This window comes from Podarcis tiliguerta (genome assembly GCF_965153285.1).
Source record: "Podarcis tiliguerta genome assembly, chromosome: 13".
In the NCBI taxonomy this organism is placed as follows: domain Eukaryota; kingdom Metazoa; phylum Chordata; class Lepidosauria; order Squamata; family Lacertidae; genus Podarcis; species Podarcis tiliguerta.
Window position 1 is genome coordinate 30,445,889 of NC_139546.1, and position 24,953 is coordinate 30,470,841.

The 24,953-nt window shown below is 41.1% G+C and overlaps 2 protein-coding genes across 7 annotated transcripts; one reads left to right on the forward strand and one right to left on the reverse strand.

The window, feature by feature from the left end:
* Positions 1-1,972: 1,972 nt before the first annotated feature.
* On the reverse strand, positions 1,973-14,632 carry LOC310663416 (E3 ubiquitin-protein ligase TRIM39-like). Of its 4 annotated transcripts, XM_083411234.1 has the most exons (9): positions 14,500-14,632; positions 13,635-13,739; positions 11,846-11,902; positions 8,010-8,063; positions 6,943-6,987; positions 6,027-6,047; positions 5,777-5,797; positions 4,601-4,627; positions 1,973-2,662 (listed from the first exon to the last, which is right to left on the reverse strand). In XM_083411234.1, exons 2-9 carry the CDS (start codon positions 13,735-13,737, stop codon positions 2,067-2,069), a joined length of 924 nt encoding a protein of 307 aa, XP_083267360.1. In that variant the 5' UTR covers positions 13,738-13,739; positions 14,500-14,632; the 3' UTR covers positions 1,973-2,066. The 4 variants fall into 4 exon arrangements, with proteins under 4 accessions (XP_083267360.1, XP_083267361.1, XP_083267362.1 ...); XM_083411235.1 differs by lacking the exon at positions 11,846-11,902 and having other exon boundaries at positions 14,500-14,631; XM_083411236.1 differs by lacking the exon at positions 14,500-14,632 and having other exon boundaries at positions 8,014-8,063; positions 13,635-13,684.
* A 2,443-nt stretch (positions 14,633-17,075) lies between these two features.
* On the forward strand, positions 17,076-21,100 carry LOC310663444 (uncharacterized protein). Of its 3 annotated transcripts, none has more exons than XM_083411280.1 (4): positions 17,076-17,258; positions 17,455-17,520; positions 18,793-19,083; positions 20,604-21,100. In XM_083411280.1, exons 1-4 carry the CDS (start codon positions 17,237-17,239, stop codon positions 20,738-20,740), a joined length of 516 nt encoding a protein of 171 aa, XP_083267406.1. In that variant the 5' UTR covers positions 17,076-17,236; the 3' UTR covers positions 20,741-21,100. The 3 variants fall into 3 exon arrangements, with proteins under 3 accessions (XP_083267406.1, XP_083267408.1, XP_083267407.1); XM_083411281.1 differs by having other exon boundaries at positions 17,078-17,258; positions 20,613-21,100; XM_083411282.1 differs by lacking the exon at positions 17,455-17,520.
* Positions 21,101-24,953: the final 3,853 nt, after the last annotated feature.

Sequence of the window (24,953 nt, forward strand, 5' to 3'; positions counted from 1 at the left end):
TGCAATGCTTGCAAATAGTGCACACAGGAGAGAGTAGGCTACAGAGGATTCAGAGACCATTGTGCCAGCACAGCCCTCCCCACCTGAGCCATTCATCAAGGGGTGGCCATTAATCAAGGGGACCAGCAACACAGCCAGTGGGGAAAGCTGGGCTGGCATGGCAGGCTCTGTGAACCCTCTGTGCCCTGCCTGCACAGGGGAGGACGGGGATCACTGCATGGGGGCTCCTGGCTTGCAGCCCTTCAAAATTGTGCATCTGCGCTCTGGCTCCCTGCCTCCCCTCCACAATGCCCCTGCCCAGGAGTTCTTATTATATTTTTTTCCTTTTTTAAATGGAGTTCCTACTTCATTCTAGCCGCTCAAATTGTAATCCTTCTTTGCAATGTTGTTTGCCTTTGCAATTAAAGTGTGAACAAGCATTCATAAAATGATTGTTGCATCCAGCTAAGAGGACAATCCTATGACAAGATCTTCCAGGATGCACAGCTAAATCCTGACTCAGACCACAATCAGCCCCCCAACATGGGCTCAGATGGTGTAACTTGGTCATCCTGGCTCAGCTTAGGCTGGGAACATATTGGAGGCTTCATTGCATAAAATACTATGGGAAAAGAGCATACTGAGAACAAATCAAATCAAAATGAATCTTTAAGAACAATGTTTGCATTATTCTTTCTTAGAACATTTGTAGTTATAGAGCCTGTAGAGGATGGATAAAGCTTCCCAACACCAAGTCTTTTGTAAATGTTCGATTTCCTTTCACTGGAAACATCATAAAAGGACAAGACTTGATCATGCATACCTAGGAATATTCCTAATTTTGTAAGCTTTCCTTTCACTTTCAGGTGGGTCCATGGCTCTGTTTGAGCCCAGTGATTTTCCCCATCATCGCATCCTATGATCCAGTAGCCATTCTCAGGAGACAGGGTGACCCTCCCTTTTCTCAAAATGTTTGCAGGCGCAACTTCCAAGTTCCAAGTTTTCTTCTGACCAATCTCTACCTCCCAGTAATGTTTCCCTTATAAAAATCCATGTTTTGCCAGAATGAATGTATGGAAGTCAAACCTCTTTTCCCAGTCAGCAACATTAGAAAAAAATCCTGTGTTCTGAACACTTTCCCCATCTTTAGTTACTTTCAGTTTGGGGTGAGCTATCTTGGGATCCAAGATCACATCCGCTGCAAAGCAACAAAAAGGGCTTCATTTTGAATACACACTTGAGGGTAGCTTTGTGTTACTTTTTAGGACAGCATTGCCCCCTTGTGGGTCACCCACACATTTGTTGTTACATGCTAGTGTAGTGTATGATGAACCGTACAAATTTCTATCTAAAGGGATTAAACTAAGCTTGTTTCAAAAACAGCTGCAAGTATTTTTGGACAACCATTAGAGGGTTTTTAAAAATACAAAAAGGTATATACTTTATGTTAAATATATTTTCAAAAGAGTAATTTATCCAATTCCTGTGCCATTGGGATTCTGTTACAATCCTCAGCAAAATTTTCTTGATACATATCTCTCATTCTCTGCATGCCAAACATACTACAAACTATCATTTCTTAGTGATTTTATTTAGGAACTTATTATTCAGCAGAAAACCAATCTTTTTGTCCTTTGCAACATAACTTATGTTCAATACTAGAACAGGGTTTTGTTTTTGTTTTTTGTAAAACAGAGTTAGATTCATATTTTGCTTTAGAGACCAGATAATGTAAATTAGTAGATTACCCCCAGTGTCTGCCTGGTTTGCCTGTAATTTTGTTTTTATTATGTATATTGCCGCAAATGGGCTTAAAAAGATATTTTTAGAGAAAACACATCTAAGTTACAAACACATTCTTCAGGTTGCAAAAGTGTTACATTGGTCACATCTTTTAAAACAAAACAAAAAGCATTAAAACTAGCTTTTGCATACTCCTTTATTCTTTTTGTAGGGAAGTTCAAGCCAGTTAATATACAAATAGTTGAGTGCTAATATAACCCTTTAAACAAGGATGCTTTTAGTCTAGGTTTTTAAAAACCACTTCTACTTCTCTCCTGCTGTTTTCATTAAACGAAAGATTTACACTAATCCTGAGCCATCTCTGAGATGTTTGCTTTCTTCCCATCTTCCTCAACAATGTCATCTTCTTTAAGCCATGGGGAAATCTTCAGTGGCTGGCTGTCTAGCTCTGCAGCTACAGAGCCTGTAGAGAAGAAGGGATACAGCTTCCCAGAACAACAAATAGAAAATGTGTATAACTTCCTATTATTGTGGACATCATAAAAACATAGGCTTCCAGCTGGCATGTTTAGGAATATCCCTATTTTCGTTGGCTTCCCACTCACTTTCAGATAGGTCCATTGTTCTGTCCGAGCCCAATAATTTTTCCTACCTTCGAGTCCTATAACCCAGTAGCCATTCTGAGGAGACAGCGTGATCTCCCCTTTTCTATGAGCAAATTCAGAGGCAACCCCTAAATCCCACTTTCTTTTCTCGCCAACTTCCACTTCCCAGTAATGTCTTCCTTTGGAAAAACATTCTTTTGCCAGAACAAATGTATGGGAGTCGAACCTCTCCTCACAGTTAGGAACCTTAGATATGTTTCCTGTGTCCCAAAAACATTTTCCATCTGAAACGTTCAGTCTTGGGTGAGCTGTCTTGGGGTCCAAGACCACATTAGCTGCAAAGAAGAAAAAAGGACTTAACACAAAGGCACAGACTTGAGCTATGTGTAACTCTTTAAGGACAGTGACACCCCCTTGTAGATCACACTCAGGCCTGAAAATAGATAACTACAAATGGCACCTATCTATCTATCTATACATGTATGTATAATGGGCACTCTGAATTTCTAAGTAAAAGAAGTAAATAAAGTGTGCTTCAAAGAGTATCAAACCCATGCCCACCCCCATGCAATTCTATTTCAGTCCACAGAACAGTGGAACCTCGATTGTCAATTGCAATCCATTCCAGAAAACCATTTGACTTCCGAAATGTTCAACAACCGAGGCACAATTCCCAGTAGGAAAAATCCATTGAAAAAACTGAGAAACATGCCTCAGTTTGACTTCCGAGGTACGTTCGAAAATGGAAGCATTCACTTCTGGGTTGTCGATGTTTGAAAGCCAAAACGTCAGGGCAGAATCAGTACGCTCAGAATCCCGTGACATGGAAGAGAGTGTTCAGTTAGGAATGGAGGAGGCAGAAGAGGAGAGGGTAGGAGAGCCCAGCGGGGAAACGTCAACTCCTGTAGACGCAGGGAATCAAGAAGAGGTGGAAAGGGAGCAGGCAGCCTCACAGGCACCACAAGGGTTAAGCTCTGAATCGGAAGGAGGAGGTAGATTTATAACAGCTCGAGCCAGACACAAGGACAAAAGACAGGGTCAAAGGAAAGTCGTAAAGTTCCTGCACTTTAGATGCTGGAAATGGAGGAAGAGGTCACTGGTGCTTTCTGATTCAACAGAGTCAGACTAATGGTGATTAGCTCATGATGACTTCTGTAAATACTTGTAAATAAAGAACATAAAAACATCAATGGTGTGAGTGGCAATTACTGTGAAGAGAGAAACATAACTCCCTGACAAACGTTCAACTTCTGAAGTGTTCGACAACCGAAGTTCCAGCATGTTCAATGGGTTGTCATTTATTGTGCATTATTTACAGCACAGGTGGACCTCTTTCTTTCAGGATGATTGGCACATTCTTTGCACTTGGGGCAGCAGGCTTTGTGTTGATTTTTAAATAAATTATGCTAATCTGTAAACAAGTAATAGTGCACCCCTCTTAAACATGAATGTGAAAAGCTGAGAAAAGGTCAGGAGGGATAGAAGGACAGACAAATATGAACACTCTAAAGGTGAAGGGTTCCTTACCTTTCATTGCTATCTAGTTTGAGGGGATTTGGTAAAGGAGCTGCCTTTGAGCAAAGGCAGCTTTGTTTCATTCAAGGCAAAGTTTGGAAGAGGCATCTCTTTGGACACTTCCATTTATCCCTGACCACTGACTGTGCTAGCTGGGCCAGGGACATCCCTGAGTGATGCAAGGTCAGATGCAAATCACACATAGCATCTTTATACAGCTAAAAGCTGCATCTGGAGCTGAATCAGAAAGTAGAGGAACTGACAATCCCATATCTTGGCAAAAATAAATAAATCTAGAAGGGTCTGAAAATCCTTTTGATGAGCGGTAGGGATAACTTGAAACGTTCTATGTACAAAACATACATTCTGACACTGTAAGTGCCACCTTAATTTACCCAGACCAGCACAAAAACCTTTATGACATTGGGGTTCCAGTGTATCAGTTGTTTCTGGGAAACAGAGTATCAAGCACAGTCTGCTTGCTACACAGAGTGTGTGTTTTTTTTACTGCAGTGTATGTTGAAAAGTTTCAATAAAATCTAGGATCTAGGATGGATGAGAGAGAGAGAGAGAGAGAGAGAGAGAGAGAGAGATGTGGGGTGTGGTTTGCAAGATGGTCTAATTATATATATAATTATATAATTTTATATAATTATATAATTATTATAAAATAATAATTAAATACTGCAAACCCCAATATTGATTTTAATTGGTTATCATTTTGCTAATTAGTATTTCCAAGCATTTGTTATTCTCACCTCTGTAGCGATGGACATCTGCAAATTCTGTGAACAAAGGAATGGACAAAGAAGTTTCATGAGCAATAATGATACAGGCAGTGCTAGTCACACAACCACTGGGAATGCCGGCACAAGAAGTCCAGACAAATATTCAACCCGTGTCAGTTCTCTGCACATGGGCAATGCAGAGCATGTTAGGAGTTCTCTAATGAGAGGCTGCTTCCGCAATTGTGGAAACATGAATGGACCCATCCTCATTCTGGCACCAGTATCGTAAGGGAACAAAGCAAGGTAGTATTCGATAGAAGGGGCCCTCACATTCAATCCCCGCCACCGAAGTCACATGTATCCAGAATTCTTCATGAGAAAGGATCCCTATACCCTGCTCCCAAACTGGTTCTCTCCCCTTTACCTGCAATCTATTAACAAAAGACCCAAAGGCATGAATAACATTACATCCAATTCAGGCCTGTGTTCCAGGCATGATTTTGTTTTCAACAAGGAATATGTTGGATTTCCTGGCAGTAAGGGAAAATAGCTAATTGCCAAGATACGGTCATATTTTGAATATCAGCACCTAGGGACAGCGGCCAGAAGGAAAGATAGCAACAGACACAGATCGGCTAATCTGTCTACTTTGGTTTCTTATTTTCCCAATCTTAAGGCTCAGTTCTCCACATCCCCAAATGAAAAGTCCTCGTGAAAATTCATTAGCATTGTTAGTGGATTTCTCTTGACACACACATTAATGCAATATTTCCTGATGTACACATTCCACAAGCAATCTTCTATGTTATTTCCACACAAATATGCATATTCTATGCACACTTTACCATAGTATATCACATTTTGCTCATGTTACTTGACAGCCAGCTGGGTCCTGGCTGAGTTGGGATGGAGGGGGGGGGGATGCCAGCATATATCCAGCTGAGCCAAGAATGGGGAGTTATGCCAGTATAGCCCAGTTGTGCCAGCAACCTATCAGGTCAGCCAGAGAACCACTGGATCCTAACCCTACTCAACCCAGTAGATCTTGATAAAGAATCACTCCCTCACCTAAGGAAGTTTGTGCTCTGCTATAACTACCTCTCTATCCTCTTCTCTTCCATATTCTGTTTGATAACCTGTCATATACTATTTTTTCAAGAACATGCATTTTTTTCCTGTTAGTGTGAAATGTTACATATGAATTACCTATTTCTGCCTTCAGTTGTTCTGAAAAAGAAAAGATATAATATAAAGATGACATTTTAAAATGAAGTATTATTTACCTCCCCTTCCAAAATCAGAAATTTGGTGGTGGAACACTGAAAAACTTCCTTGTGTAAAGGAAGCGCTTTCTGTTAGAACAAAAACCTACTGGACACAATGGATTCAGGCAATAAGAAGTGTTGCAATATAGAATCAACTGATAGTTTAAGCTGGGTGGTGTTAGAATACTGACCTATTTCTCTCTTTAATTCATCTGTAAAGGAAAAAAGATATGGATTTTACATGTAGTAAACATTTCAAAATAAAACTAGAATCAGTGTGTGGCTCAAATTCCTACTCTGACATTATTTAAAATCACCACTGCCCTCTCACTGTTTCACCCTGCTTGCTCTACGCAGACCTATGCTGTTGTTAAGCATAACCATTTTTCTGTCAGTGTTCCTCCATCCCTGCTTCCTCTACTCAAAGTTCTGCCATCCACTGTTCTTCCATTCTTGCTGTACTCAAACTCCTCCCTCTCCCTTTTCTTAGCTGCCTTCTGTGAGAGACATGAAGGATGCAGAGCCCTCAAATATAATATAGTAATGCCACTCAATGTATTCAACAGGAAGTTCTAGATTCAGTGTTGTAATTTTAAGCAGGTATTTTATTAGCAAATACCTATATATGTGCAACATACATCAGCTGAACTTAGTATTCTCAACTGGGGTATCATCGACCTTTATAGACCCAGGACCCACTTTTAACCCCAGCATGCATATGGGAACAGATGTAGGTCAGCATGAAGAAGCAGGGCCAATTGCCAGTGAAGCTAAGTTTTTATTCAAGGAAACGAACATACGCTCAACAACACTTCCCAGTGTAAATGTAATAATATAATAAATATAACCACAAGAAAACTAAAAGTTTGTGATATATTTTCTAACGGAAAGTTGGGATCAAGTACTTGTTTAAGTGGTGAAGTATTTTACTACAGTACCAACTTAGAATAAGTGAATTAATATTTTTTATTGGATGTATTCTTTTAAACCTTTCAGCTTTCTAAAAATTAGTTTTTATTAAAGATTTTCTTATGTAACAAACAAAGAAACAAAGAAAAGTACATACAGTGCCTCTGCTTTTAATTCAGAGTCTTTCCCAACACTTACCATTTTCTGACTTTAAATCAGGAAACAATGAAAAATAGATTATACCTGCAAATGAAAAGTTTCAGATTAAAACAGTAAACAGCATGAAAATGAAACCAAGGATGATTCCTATTGTGAATCTCACCAGGCCCCGATTACAAGTCACAGAAATCACTCTGCTCACAAGTAGTCTGCTGACAGGGGTCTATTTGTGTGCAATATAGCATCAGAGAAGATCGCTGCAGCTTCTTCTAAAATACAGCTTGTGGGAAACCAGCAATCCCATTTTATGGAATAAATATTGTGTACTAACTTGCCCTGCTATTTCACTACTCGCTTCAGTAGGCCCTTTAATGTGAGGCATTCCATCCCAATATCATCATTTTTTCAAAGAGAAGGCAGAGTTCCCATACGTCCAGGAAAACCCAGACATCTCCTCTTTTGGGGGGTCAACATGCCTGTCTGAGCAGATTTTTACATTTTAAAGGAAATGTCTGGGGTATTTGGGCTCAGGTGGCTTGGGCTGTCCTTTTATCTGTTCTTCAAGATACGGCAACACTAAGAATGGATGGTGTGCATATATTTCCAGTTTTTCTACCTAACAGGTCAGGTTTGGGGAACCTTTCTGAACCCAAGAGATGCAATCCTTGGCAACTGAATCCTTGGCCAGTGGTAGCCAGGGCCAGAAGTGATAATAGGCACAGCAAGAGATTTTAATCTTACATTTGTGCAGCAAGCTACATCCCATCTACACAAAAACCAGAGGTTTCTAGTACACCCACAGGAGCCAACTCCTAGAGGCTGAGGGCCCCAATAAAATATTTGAGAGGGTCAAACCCCCCATCCCGGTTGATGGGCATTGCCATTCAAATGGTGTGTGTGCGGCATGCCATGTGATTGATTATGTGGGTCGGGGCTTACCTGTGCCCCCCATATTTTATTCAAGTTGACACCCCAAGTATGCCCAACAGCCATATCTCTTTGCCCAGGCAAGCAAGAGCCTTTACTGCACTTCAAGCATACATTGAAGCCAGACAAAAACAAAGAGAGTTAGATGAAAATGCTACACAATCATATATTTAAAGTACCCACGAGTCTTTTCACTGTCCATCTCACAGAGTCACGAAAGCATGAAAAAATGCCTGAAAAACAGAAAGGGGGGGGTGAGAAAGGCCTGAGCTAAACTTCCACAGTTGTCCCCCCCCCCCCATTTTTATCAAGCTTGCTTTTTAGGAGGCTTTCATATCTCAGACAAGCACTTTCCACCCCCATGCAGTTGTCCTGAAGCTATGGGAGGAGTTGGTGTAGCTTTGAAGACAACACCCTCTGTCTAGAATCACAGACCCTCCAAGTGTCCCTATTTTCCAAGAGTGTCCCTGATTTAGAGAAGCTGTCCCAGTTTCTGATTTGATCCCAGAATGGCCTACTTTTCCTTAGAATGCCCATTTTTTAATTGGAGAAATGCTGGAGGGTATGGAGTTATCCAACCCCTGAGCCATCTGAAGGCAATTCTGTATAGGGAAGTATTTTTTCTAATGTTTAATGTTCTATTATGTTTTTATATATGTTGGAAGCTGCCCAGAGTGGCTGGGGCAGCCCAGTAAGATGTGTAGGGCAAAAAATAGTAAAATTATTATGGAATGGGATGTCCCTATTTTTACTGGAGAAATGTTGGAGGGTATGGAATCATTGATTTGTTTTAGATGTCCAGACCAATATCACAATTTCTTCAAAGTGAGGATAGAATAGAATGGATGTTCAGTTTTTGCACCTAACAGATAACGGTTGTGGAGCCCTTTTCTAACTAAGGGATATATTCTTGGGCAGCCAGGGGTAGCCTTGGACATATGGCCACTGTAGGCAAAATGCCCTCCCCCACAGATTCAGACCCCCCTCATTTCCCCTTCCTCTCCTCCACTGTTGCATCTTTGCTGCCGTTGGTCCTACCACAACTGCACCCCTACTCATGGTCGTGCGTGCATTGCCAACCGTGATGCAGTGGGGCAGCAGTGAGGGCACAGCAGTGGAGACAAGGGCACTGGGGCAGCAGTGGCAGTGGCCTGGGCAAAGCCACAGCAGGGCTGGTGTCAGTGCAGCAGTGTGGGCAGGCAGGGGGCTGGATCTGCCACCCAAGGCAAATTGCTTCACTCTGCTTCATAGACGGGCCATGCTTGTGCACAACCTGGGGGGCTTTGTGCCAGCGGTGGCCCAGGCCAGAGATGGTAGTAAGAACTGCAAGAGATATTACTCATGTTGTAAAAATGCAAGTTTCATTCCATTTATAAAAACCAGGGGTTTCTAGTACACTCATGCCCGTAGCTCTTAGTTTTGGCAAGCATGAGCCTTTATTGTAGTTCAAGCATACATTCCAGCCAGACGAAAACACTCAATGTTAAGTTGTGGGTGAACATATCAGATGACACAGCGATTCTTCAAACAGCTCTTGCTTATTCACAGGCCAGAACTGAACTGAAGGGTTCAGCCAGCCTGCTTATATAGAGCTCCACTACAATGCAACAATAAGCATTTTCTGTAACTATCCAACTGAACATCACTTTCAATCCCTTATTTGCAAATGTGGATCTGAGTGAAAACTATCTACAGTATCCCCCTGCTGGCCCAGGGTGAAAACTTCAGTACATAACACTCAAGGAGGGTGCAGAGCAGGGGCATAACTTGGGAAGAACCCTGAAGGATGGTTAGAAAGGCCTGGAGAGCTGCATTCAGCCCCCAGGCTAGGGCCACTGCACTCCTGCAATAGATGATCTGTACTTTTAACATGCCAATCGTATACTTAAAGTACCTTTGGTTTTCAAAAGCATATTATTCTGTATTCAAGCAATGAATTTCCCCCCACTAGTGTTCTTGCCGCTGAATCTAAAATAACGCGTTTTTATTTATTTGGCAAAACAGAAGGTATATGTCCTTTAAGCCCAGTTCTTCCCTCTAGAATGCTTCCTCCCTTTCTGCCTCAGGTTAGGTATCATTGATTATGTTTAGAGCCTGGACCAAAATCATCAATTGTTTAAACTGATGGGGGGAAATGTTATGCATAAACATGAATTTCATAGTTAATGGGTTGCCTATACTTTTACTGTGTGAGTTACATATATATTTAAAGTACCTATAGATTTGACAGGCCACAGGTTGCGTCCATATTCTTGAAGACTTTTTGCTTTTGCTTTTATGAAGTCAGGAAACTGAAAAATATAGGCCAGAATGATGTCTGAAAAGCAGAAAAAACAAATGAATATAAAACCGGTTAAAGACAGGGGTGAAGTATTCATGGATAGACAGTTTGGGATGAGGGTGGTATTGCATTAAAAATAGGATGTAACTAAAGATATTGCAGTTCCATCCCTCTGGCTAAAAATGGGGACATTTATGGGAAGTACCTGTGCAATTAACTTCCCTCACAGCATTCTGCTATTTCCTATATCACTTGTAATTGCTTTGATAATGAATCAGAACATGACAAGAAAATCCTTCCAGCTCTTATCAGGGGGAACGATTAATATATAGAAGGATTTGTCATATACATGTAAAGGATGTTGGGGAGATGTCAGGAACAAGACAAATGTCAAAGCCACAGCAGGTACTTTATAAACAATGGGGAAGAGTCAAGCAGGGGGGAGACAGAGGAGATGGAAAGCTGGGAGTCTGTGTTATCAGCAGTTCTTGGCATCCGTCTGTCACAAGAGACAATGGAGTGTGCCTCCAAGGATGAAGTCAAACTGCATTGTTTTTTGCTGTGTTAACAGCACTGAAGTGACCTCTCTGAGGCACAAGCCTGGGCAGTGTATATGGAGGTCCTGGGCTGCCCAAGTGACAAGACCAAACTCGCAGCCTCACTTTGTGGTCCAAAGGAAAGCACAGCAATACATTTGGCACCAGTTTGGCTGCAGGAGTTACTGAAAGGAGGTGTACCAGATGCCATCCAACCATCTTACAAGCTCCTCTCCAGATTTGTGTAGGGTTTACTCCTTGGCCTTTTATTCTCCTGAAGATGTCCCATAAGGCAGCAGAGGTTTGGGATCAGAGTTTTCATTCTCCTAGATGGACCACCCTCCCAGGTTGATGAGCCCTATCTGCCCTTCATTTCCCTCTACAGCACGTGCAGAAACTGCCTTATTGACTGTTGGAACCACTATTGGTCCACTCAATCTACTGAAGCATGTCTTTGCATGCAAGTTAAGTCCCTAACTCACTCAGGGTTTCAGACCCATCAGCTACCCCCACCTGGTTAAGCCAGCCAGTTGAATCCATTCTTGTGGTGTGACCACTGTCTCATGCTGACAGCTTCAATGAACCACAGGTGAGAGCTGAGATGGGTGGAGGCTGGAGACCAAAGGCGGACAAACTATGGATCATTACAAGATTTGTTTACTGGGAAGAGGAAATGCTATGGAGCTAGAAGGTGGATTGATTTGCTTGATGACTGACCATAGTGAAAACTTTGACCTCTGGAATAAATCTGGGATAAGCCAAGACTCTCCAAAGTAAGGTTGGGTTTATCTAGGAGATATTTTGTTTTCTCAGGGGGTGTAAGGAAGCTAAATTGACACTGAGTAGCCTTATTAGAAAGGGAAATTTTCACAGTTCATTTGTGGGTCAAAGACAGGAACTATCTTGAATGTGTAAGCTACATCTGCAACAAGTATTTTCATACATTTATGAAGTTCTCCATAATAATTGTCAAAAACAAGATAAATAAAAACATTGTAATTTTCAGACATGTTATTCAAAAGTATTGTATTTTAACTATATTTTCATTAAGATTTCAGTGTAATGAATTCAAAAGGTGGGCTGAACCATTGACCCAACAGTTTAATAACCCATAATTCAAATTATTAAAGCATTTCCAGAGGCAAACAATTATTCATACTACCTTGTCGTCCCTCATAGTATGGAACGTAATATTTACCTAGACTCATTCTTTCCCTTTTTTCAGTGCATTTCGGCTGGGAATCTTCCTGCTTCTCTGTGATAGGAAGAAAAAAAGTTTAATGCAAGCTTTAGGGTTAGATTGACTCTATAGCTACATTAAATGATTAAAGCCACTCCAAAACCAAATCATTATTCATTGTTCCTCTCCATGGTTTGTACTACATTAACTTACCCATAAACATTTTTTTCCTATGCTTTTCTGTGAGGATATAGCTACTCAAATATTGCTTTAGGATGAAATCGGACTTCAAAGTTTTTGGTATTATGACTATAAGTGAAGACTGCTGGCTGGGAGTGTTGAGAGTTGCATTCCAACAAGATCTGGAGGGCACTACATTGATATAGATATAGGGGACCAGAAAATGACATTTTCCACCACTGATTCTCACAGGCAACTTTATTATTGCAGCAGTTGTTCTACTGCATTTGTAGAAAACTCTACAAGGTTGTTTTTCTTCCTGAGCTGTGAGAAAGAATGATCTCCCTGCTCACTCAAAAAAGTATTCTGAGACACGATGAATGAGATTTTAAAAACAGGGGAAGTCCCAGAAACATGGAAAGAGGCATACATAACATTAATCCCAAAACAAGATTCAGACATAACTTTAGTTAAAAATTATAGGCCCATTTCATTATTAAATAATGATTACAAACTGTTTGCATATATTTTAGCCAACAGAATGAAATTTTTTTTGGATGAATACATACACCAGGATCAAGCAGGATTTCTCCCATGTAGGCAAAAGAAAGATAATATTAGGAATGTTTTAAACATAATAGAATACCTGGAAGTTTGAAATGAAAAGCAAGCTGCATTTATGTTTATAGATGCAGAAAAAGCATTTGATAATGTTTCTCGGGACATTATGAAAAATGTTCTTGAAGAAATGGAATTTGGAGAAAAAATTAATATGGGAATCCAAGCCATATATTCAGAACAGATTGCAAAATTTTGTTTAAAAAACCCAGAAGCGTTTTTGTTAGGTATTTTAGGACAAGAGTTGCTGAAAGAAAAACGGACATTATTTATGTATGCTACAGCAGCAGCAAGAATTTTAATAACACAAAATTGGAATACCGGAGAAGTACAGTGGTACCTCGGGTTAAGAACTTAATTTGTTCCGGAGGTACATTCTTAACCTCAAACTATTCTTAACCTGAGGCACCACTTTAGCTAATGGGGCCTCCCTCTGCCGCTGCACCACTGGCACGCAATTTCTGTTCTCATCCTGAAGTAAAGTTCTTAACCCGAGGTACAATTTCTGGGTTAGCGGAGTCTGTAACCTGAAGCATCGGTAACCTGAAGTGTCTGTAACCCGAGGTACCACTGTACCAGCAAAAGAACAGTGGCAAGAAAAGTTGATGAACTATGCAGAGTAAGCAAAGTTAATGGACAAACTGCATGAAAAGGACAATAGTGACTTTGAAAAAGAATGGGAACCTTTTACAACATATTTGCAGAAACAACAAAAAGAAATGGACTCGCTGGCAGGATTTAAATAAACATTTACAACTTTATTTACAGAGAAGAAGTACGGCAATTGGATAACATAGTATTACATACAAACAGCAGAATGTATCATTTGATGTAACAAACCAGAAATGGAAGTTGAGGGAAGTCAACAGGGAGGGGGGAATTGGAAAATGAATGTTTAGTAATGATATTGGATATTTGTTATGAGAAAAGAAAACTAATAAAAATTATTTAAAAAAAAGAAAAAGAAAAAGTTTTCTGAGAAAGTTGACTTGGTTTTAATCTAAGTTACCTTTAGATTTTAAAGACTGCATCACACTTCCAAGGGGTAGCCATTTTCCCAATATCAGCTTCACAGTATCAGGAATCCAGAAACGAAAGTATAACAATTTCATGCCTGAAAGGCAGAAATTAAAAAGAATGAGATAAGTCTGAGCTAAATCTCCATGGTTTTTGTTTGGTTTTTCTGCAACACAACTTGCTTTTAAATGGGTCTACCAACTTGTCACGAGTTGTTTTCACGTTTAAAAATTTAAAAACCCTGAAAAGTTGTTAACCAATTTGAATGTAGGTAATTCAGACTTCAAGGTGTAATTTCAAGCATTTTAGCTACAAATAATTTCAAAGGGAGAACTTTAAGCATTTACTCAACACTTCCATTGTAAACAATGTAATTAATTTTGGCTGAGGTTTCCCTTTACATGGTTCAAAAATGCACACTAAGAAAAATATTGAGTGCATTTTGTGAAGCAGAATCCTTGGCAGGCCACTCTAATACACTTTATATAAGCAGCTACTCTATGTATATCATGCTAATGGCATGCCCCAGGGTTTTATAGAAACTACAAAGAGATGTGCAATTTGACCAATAATATGAAAAAAAATCACCAGTAATAGTGAATTTTACCTCAATGCATTTATTTATTTACACCATTTTTATTACATTTTAGGCAAAGCCCAAAAAAGGTGTCTCACAACCAAAACCAGAAAAATCAACAAGTTAAAATAATAACAAAGGTCAAATCACCAAAAGTGAAAGGTATACAGTTTGCATTAAAGATTTGTATTAAAGTTCAGTCTACTGAACTGGCAATATGATTCAGAATTATGAAATGTTTACCCCACTTTTATGGCAGAAAAATACTTTTTATACATACCTTTTCCTGAAGCAACCACAATGGTGTTGAAAATAATCACTCCCTGACTGAAGGGAAAAGAATGATTTCAAGTGAGATTTGCAGTTTTGCAGGAAACAACAAATCACACAAGAGTATGAACTTTGACTGGAGGCGGGTGGGGAATGCCACATACGAACCACCCAGGGAAAGTCGACTGTCAGCTTATTTGTAGTGAGAGGGCAAATTCCATATCAGTGATATGAGAAAATGGTTTCAAAATGAAACTTGATAGGATTCTTCAGCCAGGTATTGTGTTAAAAATAATAATCTGATTTTTCAAAACATCAACCCACAGGTGAATGGCAACCACAATAGGAAAGAATTCAAGGAGTGTAAGATCACAGGTGACAGGAGAACCCTTCCAGTGGGGTGGTCACCTACTCATAAAATAACCCCCAAAACCTAGGAAACATGCAGCGTCAGAGGGTATCTAGAAATCACGCTGAGTGGCCAGAATGTCCTGCCAATGAGATATGCCATTATCAAGAAATTTAAGCCATATGAGCAGATCAGCTTTTACTACATTACCCAAGCGAACCCTGTGATGTGGAGACTGAAAGTTCTCTGTTAACTGCACCAGGTGTGCACAGAAAGCTCTGCTCATGGCAGTTACTCTGCATGCAAAGCCGATATAATAATAATAATAATAATAATAATAATAATAATAATAATAATATATTTATACCCCGCCCATCTGGCTGAGTTTCCCCAGCCACTCTGGGCGGCTCCCAATCAAGTATTAAAAACAATACAGCATTAAATATTAAAAACTTCCCAAGGCTGCCTTCAGATGTCTTCTGAATGTCAGGTAGTTGTTTATCTGTTTGACATCTGATGGGAGGGTGTTCCACAATACTTCCACAATCAAAATACTTCTGGCCTGTCCACCAGAAGTGACACATAGATTAATCCAGACGGGGGTTCCTAAGACTTACATCAAATAAGGTGACCCCCCAGAAGGGACCGCCATCTAGGGGAGTGCCATCGGTCCTGGCTCCGCCTGGGCACGCAGAAATTATCACTCCCCCCAGATCCCTTTAACAGGATACCCCAGTGCTTAGAGCGGCAGGCGGAGACTGCCACCTCCCCTCCACCCAAGACAAAGGATTGTTCCAATGCCCCAACTGCCAATCAAGCAAAACACTCACCACCAAACTACTCACATCTGCATCCAAAACCTGATACCTCCTACAATGTCTGCCAACCAAAAATCATTTCCTGGAAAGGTGCGTGCCATCAGACCTGAACAGAGTCTCTTCCAAGAATGTAATGTTGGAGTGCTGAATCACACAGCCACCCTATTGCAATATGTGGCGCCTAACTGCACAGTTAGCCTTTTTCCAAGCACTGTTGATTCCCACTTGTGCCATTGTCATCTTTCAAGCATATCTGACCATACAAGGCATATGGTGGGGTACATGTTGTGCAGCGTCTGCAAGTCCTTAATTATAGCCCATATTAGGTCTCCTGAGAGTAGAGTTTCATCGATTTCTTGCATTCACGTTCGGGGGTGCAACCAGACTAGCAGTTGCTTGGGCTCGACTGCGGCTGTTATTCCTATTGTTGGTACCACCTGCATACTCATTGCCTGCAGTAGGCCCCTGTCGGCTGGTCCTTGCTGCCTGCCCATGTGCTGCGGCTGTTAGTGGCATGCGGGGTGTGCCCTTCCTTGTACGCAGTGGGGATACGGGCTCAGGCTGATTAGCACGTGGCATATTTGCTGAGCAGAGATAAGATACCTAATCCCCAAAGAAAGCTCCCACACTCTACCAGTGCCTTCTATAGAAGGACTTTGAAACAATGAGGTAGGAAACACATTCACAATGGATTAACTATGCCTACTGAACAACCAGGTGGACCTAGACAATCAAGCAAAAATATCAATGTACAGAATCAATTAACTTGAATCAATGAACCTCAACCACCAGGATGAAATATAATATTAGCCAAATACAATGTTTAGACCCAATGAATTGATTACACCCCTGCCACCTATCTGGACAGGGCACTTATGTCATGATTCCATCATTGAGGCCTTAGTGGAGCCTCTGCTGTCCCACAATGCCGCCACGCCAAAAGGGTGAGCAGACTTGCTCTACCCAGTTTCTCAGTGCAAACTGCTAGAATAGGGATCGAGGCCCTGTGGCATACACCTGGCCCATGAGGTCTCTCAATGCAGTCTTGATAGGCCATGGGGGTGGCCACGCTACATGGGGGTGGTTTGTGTGCATGGGAGTGTATATGCATGGGAGTGTACATGCTTTAGCTCCATCTTGGGCATTAGCTGCTGGGGTGCAGCCCCACTCATTTTATCCTGAAAAATGTTTCCTATTTATATCCTTAGAAGGAATTCTCCACTACAATTAATCTCTGAATCTTCTCTCATGTGAACTAAGCTACTAATTTTCAGAGTGGTTTCTGAAAGAGGTTAAATGGGATAACGGATGAAAAGCTGACCATCAAATATTATCTTTAAGTAAACGTGCCTGAGGGTCAGAGATACATTGAATAGTTCATCAGAAGGAATGGTGTAAAAATTATACATCCTTGACTTGTAGCTGCAGCCACATCTGAGGGTGTGCCCTGGGGGAGGGGACAGAAACATGCATGCTGCAAAAGTCCTGATCATTTTCATCTCGTCTGTGAGAGAGGTAGAAGGACCTGAGAGTCAAGAGTGGCAACGTCAGATTGACAAGCCAACTCCTTCTCCGCCCTGATGAATCTCTTCTGGATTCTCTGTAAGTTTGGGAAACTGGGAAGCGAATTCACGAATATGGTTATTAGAAACTACCAGGGATTGATAGAAAACGCTTAAGCAAGTCCAAAAAAGCTGAAGTAAAAACAGTAGGTTAAGAGAATTCTTAAATCATTGCTTTGCCCTTGTTATTTCCTGTTAAAACATAGTGTTAACATATTGCATGGATGTTCTTGCAGGTGCTCTGTTTGCAAATCACTGGTGTTTGGGTGATGACAAAGATTCAGAGCTTTGCACTTCGACAGGTGAGTTTGAGCCTGTGAAGCCTGTGCACACCAGCAAGTATGTAAAGGACTTCAGGACTGTGTGTGTGTACGTGTACTGCCACATTCCTAAAATCAATGTATAACTAATAAACATGTCAAGATGCAATATAAAAGAGCACAAAAAGGAATGCTAGGAAAGAAAATAATGCCGATAAATCAATCTACGCACTTTCACAGGACTGCTCGAATATTCGTCCTCCATTGCAATTAAGTTTTCGCTTGCTCTCTGCATTCACTTATGCCTTTCTTTCTTTCTTTCTTTCTTTCTTTCTTTCTTCCTTTCTTCCTTTCTTCCTTTCTTCCTTTCTTCCTTTCTTCCTTTCTTCCTTTCTTCCTTTCTTCCTTTTCTAGGTAAACCTCATGTTCCTCTTTTCTTATTGAATGCTACTTTGGTTTCTGAAATGAAAATTATCTTCTCACTATGTGTTTGTCCATTAGCGATTGTGCTGACCAAATTTATTTTCTGTAAAGATGGCGCTCTTATATCATCCCGGAAAGCAATATCCCAAAATGCTGATACATAGTCTATGCATTGTCAAAGATCTCTGGCCAATATTCAGAGTTGCTGCATCCTAAAATACTCATCTTATTGGAAGCTTGACATAGGATTGCCTCATAAGATATTTTTGCTCACCTAACTATTAATCTTCTATGTATTTCATACGATCATTGCAAGGGATCGTTGCCTTAGGAGAGCAAGAAAAATTCTCAGGGATGACTCACACCCTGGCTATCACCTCTTTAATCTTTAATCTTTAATCTGTTAGGCTGTTGAACGGAAAATAACATAGCGAAATTGACTTGCGAGGTGGTGTGTTGTTCGATAAGAGATTGAGTGTTGGGGGGAGGCTCGTTTAAATTCATTGTACACAGGTTGTAAAATGATAATAAAGGTATTATTATTATTATTATTATTATTTATATTTTCAAAATTAAATTAAGAGTTTACAACCTCAAATTTCTAAATAAAAATTGAGGTGGCATTAAAATGCTTTAAATAAATAAAACAGAGTAGGACACTTGCATGCCACTTTCCCCAAAAAGAAATAATTAAAGGAAATATACAACAAATAATTACTGGGGGGGGGGCAGTTCTAAAAAGCAATACAGTAAGACAAAAATAATGGTGATAAAGCAATCTAATTCCACATAATTACTCAAATGTTCACCCTCTATTGCAACTACATTTTCACTTACTCTCTGTATTCATTTATGCTCTTTCTTTATTTCTTCCATTTGTTCGTTCTCTAGGTGAACTTCCTGCTCCTGATTTATTCTTGAATTCAACTTTGGTTTCTGAAGGGGAAATTATCGCAGTACTCTGTACGGCTCCATTAGAGGTTGTGGTGACCAGATTCTTTCTCTGTAAAGATGGGGCTCCTGTTTCATTCAAGAAAGCAACATCTCAATATGCTCGATACATAGTCTATGCATCACCGAAGAACGCTGGCCAATATTCCTGTGGTTACCAGCAGAAAGATGCAAAGAACCAAGAGAAGACATCTGCCCTCAGTGTTGCTCAGAATCTGATTGTCCAGTCAGGTAAGGTTGTAGAAACGCTCAGTCTAGGAAGGGACCTGCAAGAGAATGCTGCATGGTGGGATAGTCCTGTTCAGAGTTCCAACTACCCAGCCATGCCATATTCCAACACAGTCCATTTAATTCCCCACCCATTTGATTTCTATTCCCCTACCACAACAGTCAATCATAGTCATGGAGCATGTTCAGACTTCCCTGGAGCACATTCATATATTTATCTAAACAAAAATAGGTAGTGTTTTACACCTATGCAACAGATGTTGGAGGACCTGGCCAATAGCATACAGATGGTGGCACTTCTCCAGGAACACTGGTCAATGGCCTATTAAAGTAGATATTGCGTGGACAGGCGGAGTCCCCCCAACCCCATGCAACCCCCGAGCGGAATAATGACTCAAGACAACGTGCTATGGGATTAAAATTGGCCCCAACTTTATTAAGTTTCAGATGTAGGGAGACTTTGGCTCAGGCACTGGGCGTTTATCCTTCTCAGTCCTCAGCCAGGGATCTGGGAGACTTCAAGATTATCCAGAATGTGTGGGGATTGGACTGGCTCTGGCGAACATATGTTCAAGGAGAGAGCCTGCCCCCCATTTCACTGCCGTTGAAGGGGAGAGCAATGACAATGCCTCCCTCAAGCCCCCTTTAACGGGGAACCCTGGTATCACCGCCACAAGGGGGGCATGGATCACCGCTTCACCCCCCCCCCACTTAGGAAGATAAACTAAAGGATTCCGCCCAAGGCGTGAAACCACCAAAGTTGTGACGTTTTTCTACGGGAAAGGCAAAACCTGCCAATGCAGGAAAATTCCTTTCTGGCCCTTCAACAGTAACCCTGATGTAGCAGCGCCTGCGTACCTGTGGAGAAGAGGTTAACCTGCAAAAGAAGACTTAACTGAGGGAGGGCAGGGTGGGAGCCAACTGCCACTTTGCGGGTAAGATTCACCCTGGCAACACCTCCCCAGGTGGGATTGGCACAGAACCTCCAGGTATCCAGCCTGGGGAGGATGAAGCCAGCCTGAACTACCAGGAGTTGCATTGGGATCCGGGGAGCTGCACACAACCATGCAAAAGGCGCCCCCTATTTGATGTGGGGAGCGGTCATTGCTATTAGGCAGCTTATCAAAGAGTGATGCTTTTGCAACCTGTTAAAAATATTTAATATTTAAGCAATAGGGCTTAAATCATCTCAAGTCCATTTTGTTTCAATTCTTTTGGCACTTCATGTTTTTCTGAAGAATGCATGAAAGATTACATGTGTTCTTCCATCCAGCTAAATTATACTTTGAGTACGTCATAACCATTGATTATGTTATAACCATTGATTTTTACTTCAAATCAAACCCATTGTTATGATGCACATTAACATTTATAATCAGAGTGGGAAACTGTTATAATACACTTGCACATTCTTCCAAAAAGCATCAAACCATAGGGAACTTGTTAATGTCTATCTGCTGATTTATCTACCTGTCTCTGGTCATATCTGAATAGACACCCAAACCTTTCTGATCTTTTGCTAGTCGATCCAGGTCAGACAATACCTTCCTATATTTGGATTCTCCGCTCCTCATTGGTGCTTCTTCTCCTGGTCTCAGCTCCAATCATCACCTATTTCATGGAGAAGTGTAATTGCTCCTTGATCGGACCTAGAAACTAGGAAATCCCATTGGAAGAAAGAAAATGCCTCCAGACTGTTCTTTGTCTAACCTCCATCTCTCATCCATCTATTCACTTACAATAATGTTTCCAGTATTCTACTAAGCCCAGGTCAAGAACTAGTTTTGACCTTTAAGGTTCCAATAAATGGCTTGGGTTCATGACATCTGGTTGGTTTGCCAAAAGTTTTTATAGCAGGTACTGAAAACAATACAGCAAAGGTGTTTGCATAGTATTAATGGACATCTTCAATGGATAGCATTTTGTCTACTGAGATTTAAATCATGTGCTGCTTATTTTAACATGCCTATGTTTTAAAATGTTATTTGTATTTCTGCCAAATAAATTGTTGAGCTATTGTGTTGCTCTGTATTGTGCCGTATTTCTACAATATGTTAGCCACCCGGTGTGTGCTATGTTTACAAAGACTACAGTCTATGTAAATGAGTAGAGAAATAGATATACAGATAGAAATACAATTATATGGGGACCCTCAGCTGGAAGACCATGGTGGGGAACCTTTTGGGGTCCAATCCCATTAGCCAACTTTGATAGATGGACTGGGCAACCCACTTGTCCATCACATGACATAATTCTGTTAAAATTCCTTCATACGTTTCCCAAACATGGGAACCAGAAAGCAAGGAGGGGAGGTTGGCAGCCCTGTGTTTTGCAAGCCGCTTCATGACATACCTTTCAACCTCCAAAACTAAGGACTCAAAGGAATAGCACAACAGGGCTTCAAAGAGCTACACTGGGAAGGAGAAGCTTCTCCCCTTTCCTTGAGCAAGGCATGCTTTGCTCCAGCAAAGGGACAACTGGGGGGCCCACGTGAAGCTCCCAATTGTTTCATTGAAGGCCTGGCTTTATTTATTTAGAAAAATATTTATATGCTGATATTCATATGTATATATCAGTATATATATTATTATATACCATATAATAAGAACCATATTAAAAGATTAAAATCAGAAACAAGCTGAGGATGTCAGGTGTAGGATGGGTGGAGAGGGCTCCCATAATTTGGTCAGCCAAAGGAGGAGACGTGATGGGCCTTGGTGTGCCTATGGACTGGAGTTTCCCAACACCAGTTTAAAAGCAATCCAACTGGCAACTTCCCTCCTGGCTCCTAAATATTTTTCATCCACAAAGGAATTCTTATTACACACCTCATTGTGGGGATGATTAGGGAGGCAGGAGAGGATATATTATTTAATACACACTGATCAGAACATGGAGGCCATGTGCTCCTCCATGCTAGTACAACAGACCACACCCTCTTGAAGTCACATGTCTACTGTAGGAATGTTGTACTTGACTGCAGTTTTACATCCCACACTCATTCCTCCCAAGACACAAACGTAGGAATGAGCAGGTGAAGATTTTAAAACTGGTGAAACACTGAAAGCAGTTTTATGCTGCATGCAATTTTGTGACCACGGATTACAGGCAGGAGGGAGAGCAAATTGTCCAATCAAAATGTCTGAGGTGTAACTACCAAATCAGAAGCATTTTCAGTAGTAGATGGTATTGTGCTGGTATCTATCCAGCCATTTGAGGTTGTGCTGCTCAGAGGACGAGCGTCCTTCACTGTCAGAGTCAATGTTCATTAAAGTCCCTTAAAGGGAATTGGTCCCTCTCATAGAAGGCCAAACTAGCTACAGGGGAGTTCCCATGTAATGCTCATGACTGCTGAAACAACAGCTCTGCTTTAATAGAGTCCCCAAGCTGAAACTTGCAAGGAACCCTATCCATAGTACTTTCTCTGTGATGCCTTGCTTTGCACCCCCTCATCTCTGTCCTGCTGAAGTAGTCAGTCCAAATGGAGAGCAATTTCGTAGGTTCTCCTCCCCAAAGGAACACCTTACAGATCATCTTCCCAGCCTTCCCTTTCACTTGGGAGACTTGAAATCCTTCCTCCTGTCATGTACATTGCATGAGTACTGCCTATTTCCCAGGGAAAATGTGCAGGCTGGGAAGTGTCCCAGGATTGTGGATTGACCCCAGATTCTGTATCAAGCTGTGGTCATCCAGTTGCTGCTGGACTACAATTCCCATTTTCCTTTACCATAAGCCATGCTGGCTGAGGCAGATGAGAGATGGAGTCCACCAGCATCTCAAGGGCCACAGCTTTCCCATGCTCACTCTATGCAGTATGTTGGCACATGGACAGGGCCACTTCAGATGCTTGCTAAACAGGGTGATGAGGGCGGCTAGTTTGCATATCAGTGACAGGGAGGTGGGACCATGATACGATAATGTTTATTAAATGTTTGGATCACTTTCAGAATTTTTTTATTCTGTTGTTCTAGTGATGTTTGCTGACATGGACTCTCATAAGCAATGGTGTTGTTACAACTGTGAAAGGTGAACTTGAGTAATAAGCTAAAATATTAAAAGGGCATTAAAAGGAGAGAATGGAATAGGTAATGAAGCCCCGAAATAGCACTTAGATTTACTGTAGACTTTACCACACTGGTTCAGCCTAACATCTATTTCGATAAATACACTTCCTTCCTTTGAGGTTTTTATGAATGTATTTTTAAATGTTTGGCTTAATGGTTATGTTTAATTTTTGCAGTTCTGTTTTTCAAAGTATGCCATTGCTTATTAGGAAGCAACCCTTTGCACAAAAAGCTACAGTAAAGCCAACCAAAGTTAAACCGGAATGAAGTTTAACCAGATCCAAGCCTCATTTTAGAAGCAGAGCTGCTGCTCTACTTAAGCCTGCCAAATGGAAAACAACTCTTGAAAGGTGTGTTTATGCCAGATTGCCAGGTCACGTGATCTAGATGAATGGGTTTAGAATCCAGTGTAAACTCTCCCTTCTTGGTCTTGCCCATGTCATGCCACAGGGATTTATTTGGGGAAGTTACATCGGCCTTGTCTCGGCTTGTTTTGGCTCAGCAGGCTGAGCCCTGGTTGAACTGGGTTGAGCAAGTTACACCTTTGACTGAGCCAGGGTTGGGGACTTAATGCTGGCTGAACCCAGATGAGTCAGGAATCAGCTGGCTTAACCAAAGAGCCATTGCATCCCAAACTCCCGATCTCAGCAGATCTTGCCATAGTGCTTTGACCAAAAGGAAGAATCCACCCACTAGCTATTCAAGTTACCTGGGGACCCTGTCATATAAAGAGCCAAGTCCCCCCACAAAAAGTTCTTTTCTTTTCCTTATACTGAATTTCCATAAAGAGGAGCAACTGCAATGAACAGACAAGTTTGAAAAAGAAATGAAACACAACACTGGAATAATAATTCAATATGAGTTAGTTTTGATGAGTTTCTCTCAGATTAATTCAGAAATTGTCACAGTTCTTTGGGGCACAGAAATAATCTTCCTAGGACTGTCTAAAGGCTCACAGAAATTACCACTTCCACATCTCAAAGGAAGCTGGAGCCCCTTTCCATGGGGATACTAATAGAATGGCTGAATCCTTCACAGCTGAGATAGAATGTAATAAGATGAAACCTGCAGCCAGACAGCAGGAAGGACCAGGGTCACTTGCCTTACAAAACTGTTGCTCTTTCCACTTTAATATCAGAAACTGCTAGAGCAGGGATCAAGGTCCTATGGCATTAAGCTGGCCCACAAGGTCTCACCATGCAACCCAGGCACTCTCACTTCTTTATAGGCCAGTGGTGTCCAAAATTTTTCCAAAGTGGGCCAGATTTGATGAATTGATCATGTGTGAGGGCCAGCCAAAGTTGTTCAGCTTTTTCAAAAAAAAATGCCCCAAAATTGTTGCCACAGAAATTGTTGGGTTTAACTTACATTTACACTTAGGTGTTGAAGAGACAGAAGAGAACAGTGACTGTGGTCAAACTTCAAAGAAAGAAGCTCTCCACTAGTATTAGCATCTCCTTACCTGGGCTCCTTCAACTTTTGAGACTCTACAGCATCCTTTGTCATGGAGACTACAACATGCAGCAGCAGCAACAACAACAGAGCTGAGGCCTGATTTGATGAAGTGAACATGCGCGAGGCCCGACCATTTTGCCTGACATTCTTAGAATCATTAAAATTAAATCACTCTGCCTTTCATATCTGAAAGCCAGATGAAAAATAAATTCAGAAAGCTGAAATATATGTCAGGAACATAGTAAAGTACATTACACAGTAATAAAGGTTGACTGTCAACTTTTAAGTTCACAACATATTAACAGGAACATAACACCAGGTATGCTTGTGTCCAAACATATTTATACCTGATTT